Genomic DNA, 8,755 nt, shown 5'->3' with positions numbered 1-8,755 from the left:
ATTTCACTGTCCACTCTGTTCAAATGTGGATGAATGGCTACACATAGATGTGTGCACACACTGTCAGAACTCTGTGAGATCACTACCATCCTGCTTTTGTGGGGTGGGTAGGGGTGTTAAATGTTTTTTGTTTTGTTTTTTCCCTATAGGTTTTTTACTTTCTAAAAGCTCTTTATTCCAAATATTCTACAAGCTAGTCAGTGTATTCAGTAGGTGTAATGTATTCTAAGTTGCTTCAGAAGTATTGTAAGTACTACTACGTACAACAATAAAACATTGACATAAAAAAGGAAATTTACTTTTGGTACTTAAGTACTTTTAAAAGCAAGTACTTCTGTACTTTTACTTAAGTAAAAATCTGTCTTTACAACTTTTACTTATAATGGTGTAATGTTTGACCAGCAGTATCTGTACTTTCACTCAAGTAATGGAGTTGAGTACTTTGCCCGCCTCTGCATTTAAGTGACATTTATGAAATCAACGAAACATTTGGCTTAATGGGATAGTTCACCCCAAAATCAAAATTCTGTCTTTAATTACTCACCCTCATGTCGTTCCAAACCAGTAATGACCTTCGTTCATCTTCGGAATACAAATTAAGATATTTTTGATGAAATCCAAGAGCTTCAGGCCCTCCATAGAGAGCAATGCAACTGAAATGTTCCTAGACCCAGAAACGTATAGGGCATCGTTAAAATAGTCCATTATAACATCAGAGACATTTTGTTTTTTACATTACTCTGTATGCAGGGTCAGAAAGCTCTCAAATTTCATTAAAAATATCTTAATTTGTTTTCCTAAGATGAGTGAAGGTCTTACAGGTTTTTGATCGACATGTGGGTGAGTAATTAACCTAATGACAGAATTTTAATTTTTGGGTGAACTATCCCTTTAAGGTCTAAGGTATATCTTGAAAATAATACAATAAACCTTGTAACCTATAAATAGCATCTACAAAATTGTACAGAATATCTTTTTCTCTCTGAAGGGATTTTCTGAGGATGGTGCGGGGGTCACCAGGGGGTCCTCTTTTGCATGCGACTCACAGTAAGCCATCAGCTCAGCTGCTGCTTTAGATACCTGTGCAAAGAGATACATACCATAAATGTGCCTTTCTGTGTATTTTCTTTTCCTCTTGAATAATTTTAAATAATTTTGTGAACGAGTATGTTAATTAATAAATCTAACAAATTATTTAGCATAAAAATGCGTCTTACCATCATCCTGTCAATATTAACCTCCAATTTCAGTTGTTCCACTGTTTTTCGCGCATCTGCAATCTTGGCCATGTTATTAGACATACTGCTCTCTTGTAGACACCAAATTAACCCTGCAGGAATACAGCAAAACAAACCCCAGGAGAGTCCAGCTAAATGCATCTGGTAGATAACAACTCTCCTCCAGTTCTACAGATGTCTGATGTTTTAGTTCCCTAAGAAGACAATGCTATTGGCTCCTCTAGACTATTAAAAACATCTCTGTTGCAGAGTTGCAGTAATTGTTTTGCTGGGTCTCAGCTGGTTGTGCTTTGAATGAGGCTCAGTGGGAGAGATGAGTGCAGAAATCCTCTAGAGACCACAAATAATCTGCTCACTTATTAATATAAAGTCATATAATATGCTTCACACTTTAACATTAAAGTGACAATTTCACAAAATTCACAGTTTACTTTTAGCTCAAAAGCTGAACAATATGTTGTCTGAGATGTTCAATTGAAATGAATGGTTTATGCATTTTTTGAAAAGTTTTTATGGGATTTAATCTTTTACTTCATAAATTTAACACACGGAACCTTTGTTACTAGGAACATATTTTCATATGGAAATCAAAGCACCACTAAAATTTGAATTATGCAGTTGCAAAGCAATGCAATATAATGTGGCATAACTGTTTGTCATATTACATTACAGTTACTGTATATTACATTATATTACAAAACAAAACTTTATCTATATTTAACACAGCATGCTGCTTATATACCTTAATGACTTACCACAGTTGATCCAGATTTATTCGTGATGCTGGCAGAAGAAAAGTCTTGTTATCGTAGATTGTTCGTTGTACACATTACGACCTGCAGGACTGAATGAAGAGATAGTAAGGAGTGGAGGGATGGGAAAGGCTGCCGCCTCTCATAATTAGCTTTTATTCCTCCCCCATATTGGGCTGAAGAGGCAAGTCACAGGCATCATGGGGTGTGACCTTCAGCTGAATATCTCAGTCATGCATAATAGCGTATATGAGTGATACCTGCCACCACAATGAGCTGCACTGAGCTATTATGTTGAGTAAAAAAATTGCTGTTTCAACAGATAGACAAAACATTCATAAATTATTGAACTGAAGAAGATCAGATAATTAGTGCAAGACGGTTGTAATAAAAGAGAATAATTTTTATTCTTTGTAGAGTATATAGGGGTCTGGGCTAAATTTACACCAAATGATGATTTTCATGCCCTCCTCCAACAAATGTTTGCTACCTGTCAAGACAGAAGGCTATTAATCCTGCATGTGATTACTTGCACTATTGTTTCTCTTTATTTATTTTTTGATCTTTTATTATTTGTGAAAAATAAATATTTGCACTCTAGATTAACATGTCCCTCTTACTACGAATCCCACCCGGATGTGATATTGAACTGAAGAAGATCAGATAATTAGTGCAAGACGGTTGTAATAAAAGAGAATAATTTTTATTCTTTGTAGAGTATATAGGGGTCTGGGCTAAATTTACACCAAATGATGATTTTCATGCCCTCCTCCAACAAATGTTTGCTACCTGTCAAGACAGAAGGCTATTAATCCTGCATGTGATTACTTGCACTATTGTTTCTCTTTATTTATTTTTTGATCTTTTATTATTTGTGAAAAATAAATATTTGCACTCTAGATTAACATGTCCCTCTTGATACGAATCCCACCCAGAGGATGTGACACCAGGAGAGAAACTGATGCTGTGGTTAAGTGTTTCAGTTCTCATCATTAATACCTGGGGAAGGATTGCCTGTTGAGCTCACTGCAGGTGGCTCAAAGCTCTTCTCCAGGGCTTTAATGTCAACTGGCTCATTAGCAGCTGTTCTCAGACATGATTTATTGGTCTACATGTTAGTGCAGATGTGAAAAATGTAGCTAAATCCAGCACTGAAAATTCACTACAACAATCGGCTTTGGCATTTAAATATTTCATCATGGCACTGGTGGATCACTGTGAGGGAGTAAGGGAGGAAAAAGAAAAGAAAAGACTCTTCCATTCCAAAAAAATAAACTTTTACATAGTCATTGCCTGATCCTCTTTGGCTCAGTGCCATATTGTAAAGCTACTTAGTATATTTGGATAAGAACTCGCCTCTGCTGGTTGTAGTAAAATGTTTGCACACGTTATTTCTGAGTAAGATGCATTTCAAAAATCTGAATATCCTTAAAACATCAATCTACTTGAGAAGAAAAACAGCTAAATCTGTTGTTTTCAGAGAACAAATATATTTTTTATTTAACATATTTACAGTGCCTTGCGAAAGTATTCATACCCCATTCATTTTTTCACATTTTGTTATGTTGCTGCCTTATGTTAAACTGCTTTAAATTACTTTTTTCCACATCAATCTACACTCCATACACCATAATGACAAAGCAAAAACAGAATTGTCACAACTTCATAAATTTATTAAAAATAAAAAAAACTGAAATAAGTACATTGCATAAGTAACTAAACTAAATATTTAGCTGAAGCACCTTTACAGTCTCAAGTCTTTTTTGTTTGATGCGACAAGCTTTTCTCATCATTATTTGGCAATTATCTGCCATTCTTCTCCTCACCTCTTCACCTCTCAAGCTCTGTCAGGTTGGATGGGAGAAAATTCACATTTTTAAGTTTCTCAAGAATTATTTGATTGGGTTCAAGCTCAGGCTGTGGCAGGGCCACTCAAGGACATTCACAGAGTTGTCTATAAGCAACTCTTGCTGTGTGCTTAGGGTCATTGTCATGTTGGAAGGTGGACATTCTGCCCAGTCTAAGGTTCTGAATGCTCTGGATTAGGTTTTCATTAAGGCTATCTCAATATTTTGGTTCATTGAGCTTATCTTCTACTCTGACGAGTCCCTCGGTCCCTGCCACTGAAAAACAGCCCCACAGCATGAGGCTGCTACCAGCACACTTTACTTTTGAGGTGGAACTCTGTGATGAGCAGTGCCTGGTTTCCTTCAAACATGATGCTTGGAATTGAGGTCCATCAGACCAGAGACTCTTGTTTCTCAGAGTCTGAGAGTCCTTTAGGTGTTTTTATGTAAAATCCAAGTGTGTTTTCATGTGTCTTCACTGAGGAGAGGATTGAGTTTGGCCACTCTGACATAAAGCACAGATCGGTGGAGTGTTGCAGTGATATTTGTCCTTCTGTAGGTTTCTCCCATCTGCATATATGATCATGGAGCTCAACTAGAGTGACCATCAGCTTCTTGGTCACCAGTCTAACCAAAGCCCTTCTCCATCAGTTGCTCAGTTTGGCCAGGAGGCCAGCTCTAGGAAGAGTCCTGGTTGTTTCAAACTTCTTCCATTAAGGGTAACAGAGACTACATGCTTCTGTGACCCTTCAATGAAGCAGATTTTATTTCTGAACTCTTCCCCAGATGTGTGGCTTGACACAAATCTGTTTCTGAGCTCTACAGGCAGTTCTTTTGACATCAGGGCTTGGTTTTTGCTCTGATATGCATTATCAGCTGGTAGACCTTTTATTAAGATGTGTGTGCCTTTCCAAATCATATACCCATTCAATTGAATTTGCCACAGGTTAACGTCACTCAAAGTGTAGTAACATCTACAAGCAATTTGAATGCTCCTGAGCTAAATTTCAACTGTCCCAGATAAGGGTATGAATACTTATGCAATGGAATCATTCAAGTTTTTTATTTTTAATAAATTTGCAAAGATGTTAAAAACGTGTTTTTTGCTTTACCATTGTGGTTTATGGAGTGTAGGTTGATGTGGGAAAAAAGTAATTTAAAGCAGTTTAGCATAAGGCAGCAACTTAACAAAATGTGGAAAAAACATAATTTCTACACATAAGTCCTAATATTAGCTTACACAATTACAATTTTTAAAGCACATATATTTTGCACATTAATTATGTATAATTTTTTCTTGTTTATAATTTGTGACCCTGGACCACAAAACCAGTCATAAGGGACTGAAGATTTCCATTGATATATGGTTTGTTAAGATAGGACAAAATTTGGCCGAGATACAAGTATTTGAAAATCTGGAATCTGAGGGTGCAAAATTTTTTTTAAAATTATTGAGAAAATCGCCTTTAAAGTTGTCCAAATGAAGTTCTTAGCAATGCATATTACTAATCAAAAATTAAGTTTTAATATATTTACATTTGGAAATTTACAAAATATTTTCATGGAACATGATCTTTACTTAATATCCTAATGATTTTTGGCATAAAAGAAAAATCGATAATTTTCTAAGGTTTTTTTGGTTATTGCTACAAATATACCCCAGCGACTTAAGACTGGTTTTGTGGTCCAGGGTCACATTTTAAATGCGAATCAGTTAGGAAAACTGTTATTGTTTGTTTAATGTCACCTTTTCCATACAAAAGTGAAGTGATCATAGAGAGAAAGAGAGAGAGAGAGAGAGAGAGAGAGAGAGAGAGAATCCATGAAAATATGAGACTTTAAACTTTCAGAGTGTCTGCTAGTCAACCCGAAAATTTCAAGTTTTATGTAGCAGTTGCAAATATCTGTCTTTCATGAACGACTAGATGCATGGATTATTTCTTTTTGAACTGTTGGAACTGCTGCAATGGTTTTGATATTTACATACTTTTGAATGTGTTCACATAGCTGTTGATAGTTTATTGAAGTGAAAGCAAGAATAACAATAAAACTGAAATTAGGCTTCACTTTCAAATTTCAAGCACTGATGTTGGTTTTGTTAACTCATTTTACTAAAAGGAACTTGACTGCATCTTGCAATACTTTCAAAACCCTTGTGAGATTGTTTCATTAATTCAATAAAAAAAGAATCACGCACCAGGTCTTGAATGTTTCTGCATCACGTTCATGCAGAGATTCCCTGCAGCAACATGTGGTGTTTAATTCACTTGCAGGAATCAAGCAGAATTACATAGAGCAGAATTTTACATCTGAAAACAGATTTACCAGGGTTACAGCTTTTCTCTTGTGTCATTGACATTATTTCTTAATGTCCTTTCAGCCTCTGTCTTCAGCCTTCATGCTTCACGTCTAGCATGTGCAGTAGTATCCTGAGATGGAATCGTTCCAGTCTCCAAACAGGCCTTTCTGCACCTCCTTAAGTTGGTACACGATGCCAGCAGAAAACTTCTTCTTATATCCTTGCTTCTTGGATTTAGACCACACTGTCAGGGAGCAGCCTCGGCCCACCACAAGAGAAGAAATACGGTTATTCCAAGCCCATGACATGATGGGGGTGTCTTCATCGGGATAAACGTACAGGAAATTGCCAGTACAGCTTTCATCGTAGTAGTAGCTGCTATGCTCAAACATCTGGGCGCAGAGCTTGCTTCCATAATCATCTTTCAGCGTGGCTGGGTCGGGACACTCTGCATTGAGTCCCTCGAAGCACAGAGCTGCCAGGAGAAGAGCGATGACCCCCTTCATGTTTTCAGCGTGTTGAGTGAAAAGAGATCTTTTGCCCTGACCTATATAGATGGAGTTTCTCCATACGAATGACGTGTGTGAGAAACTTCAGATTGTCCAACAGAATCTGTGAAGGTCATCATGCAGATTTTACACAAAGTTCTTTCACACACAGGTAAAAAAAATGCAATTCTGCAAAAAAAATGCAAAATGTGTATTCACATGTATTCATGTAAATATATTAAATCTATATTAGCACAAATATTTTTGCTCATATTTAACAAATTTATCTGAAAAGATGTGGGTTATATAAAATGGGTTATCAGTCATTCAATTGGACATAACATACAAATTATAACAATTTTTAGACTTTCTATATGTTGTTTATTGTCTTTTTATTCAGTTTTAGTGAACTGAGAATGTAATTTTAACAAAAACAAACAAACATCACAGATGTTCACAAACCACAAGGCTATGTCTGAATGTGCGGACACTTATGTAACAACATGTGGAAACCAGCCATATGCTGTGACTTTCTGTCAATAACATAATTTAGAACAGTAGAAATCTGCATGTTATTGAATATTTGGGATTTTTTTAAGTTTTGAAAATGCCTATATCTGCAACAGTTAAAACGAAGCATTTCATTCATAACAAGATCGTGACATTTGACTGTGCATAAATTATCACTATGTAATGTGAGCTCCTGTAAATAAAATGTTTAATAATGAGATCTAACACTATATCATAATCGTGGCTGAAAAAAAAATATTTAAAAAATCTAATGTGTTAGCATGATTTTAAAAGGTTAAGTTCAAATCTGGATGCATTGCACAGTCAAAATTAAAATGATTGTGTAGGTTATTACTCTATAAAATGACATTAATTTGTCACATACATTATTAATCATATTGCCACATGGATGTTAATGTGATTAGTTTAGTTGATTATATGTCACTAATGTTGCATTCAAAAGAATCAAGAAAGAGAAAATAAGCAAACTAGTTTCTGAATTTTTATGCATAATGTGCTTACAGAGGTAAAATAATGCTTGTATACTGACTACACTGATCTGAAAACTGTTCTCTTTACTTAATAAGACATAATGTCTTTTGAATTGTTCCAATCTGCAAACAAGTTTTCTTCATTTGGTGGTAAGCAATGCCAAAGGAAAACTTCTCTGAACCCTCCACACCCACAGAGAACAGAACAGCAAGCAGATAAGCATCATGTTGAGTGAACCTGGCACAGAGCTAAAACAAACTTACTGAGAAGCCTCTGGTTTACCGACAGATGCTCTGAAGGTTGAGAATTCAAACAGCTTTGGCCTTAAGATAGCTAATTTACTGTAATGTAATCTAACTTAATATTGTTTCAGATCAAACAGGCTCTTGTCTGTCATTATAGCGCTGTTTTACTGTAAACTGTTCAATCATTTTCATTCAAATTACTACTATTATTGTAACTGACACCTGACACCATATTTCACACAATTTTATATTCAGTGATGAAAAACTATAGACCACTTGATGCATTGTGTTCATTCTGTAACATTTTGGTATAAACTAGTCTACAGAAAATTATTCAATAAAACATTGTTAGCGTTCTTGACCTATTTCATCAAGAATGATAAGCAATTTTGTTAAATTATTCTTACATTAATATTAATATTATTTTCGTATTTTTGTTTAATAATGTTTTTTTAAAAATAGTTTTATGAATAAAAAGGTCATTTGCACAGCATGTCAGGCACAGTCAGGCAGTGTGATTTGGTTTGGGGAGTACTGATCTCCACAGCTTCACAGCTTTTATTTGTGCATATAGGCACAGATCTTGTTGCGATCGGTATCTACAGCAGAATCTACTTGTTTTTGGGTCGGCCATTGTGTATTCAGAGCAGCTATAAAGCCATTATCATCTTCATGTTTTCAGTCTCTTTAGGGATCATTGTCCTACATTTGAATGCAGACAATCTGATCCATTTTTCAGTGTGAGAAACTTTAGACTGGCCAACAGATGCTCTGAAGGTTACTTTCAACAAACCTAAAAGCAAGTCAGTATTTTCATTCATTCATTCAGTCATTCATTCATTCATTCATTCACAAATGCATAGATAGATAGATAGATAGATAGA

At 35.5% G+C, this 8,755-nt stretch overlaps 2 protein-coding genes across 2 annotated transcripts; both read right to left on the bottom strand.

Moving 5' to 3' along the window:
• Positions 1 to 951: 951 nt before the first annotated feature.
• Positions 952 to 2,046, bottom strand: LOC107548138 (guanine nucleotide-binding protein G(I)/G(S)/G(O) subunit gamma-8-like). Its single transcript, XM_016228689.1, has 3 exons — positions 1,994 to 2,046; positions 1,218 to 1,330; positions 952 to 1,080 (listed from the first exon to the last, which is right to left on the bottom strand). Exons 2-3 carry the CDS (start codon positions 1,299 to 1,301, stop codon positions 952 to 954), a joined length of 213 nt encoding a protein of 70 aa, XP_016084175.1. The 5' UTR covers positions 1,302 to 1,330; positions 1,994 to 2,046.
• Positions 2,047 to 6,246: 4,200 nt separating this feature from the next.
• Positions 6,247 to 6,642, bottom strand: LOC107603289 (syncollin). Its single transcript, XM_016296050.1, has one exon. It carries the CDS (start codon positions 6,640 to 6,642, stop codon positions 6,247 to 6,249), a length of 396 nt encoding a protein of 131 aa, XP_016151536.1.
• Positions 6,643 to 8,755: the final 2,113 nt, after the last annotated feature.

Source organism: Sinocyclocheilus grahami, unplaced genomic scaffold, assembly GCF_001515645.1.
Source record: "Sinocyclocheilus grahami isolate Dianchi unplaced genomic scaffold, SAMN03320097.WGS_v1.1 scaffold344.1, whole genome shotgun sequence".
Classification (NCBI taxonomy): domain Eukaryota; kingdom Metazoa; phylum Chordata; class Actinopteri; order Cypriniformes; family Cyprinidae; genus Sinocyclocheilus; species Sinocyclocheilus grahami.
This window is presented reverse-complemented; position numbering and strand designations above follow the sequence as displayed.

Coding starts and splice junctions, on each gene's coding strand:
- LOC107603289 (XM_016296050.1), bottom strand. CDS start 6,642: ATGAAGGGGGTCATCGCTCTTCTCCTGGCAGCTCTGTGCTTCGAGGGA.
- LOC107548138 (XM_016228689.1), bottom strand. CDS start 1,301: ATGTCTAATAACATGGCCAAGATTGCAGATGCGCGAAAAACAGTGGAA. Junction 1,081..1,217: donor TTAATATTGACAGGATGATG/GTAAGACGCATT, acceptor CTCTTTGCACAG/GTATCTAAAGCAGCAGCTGA.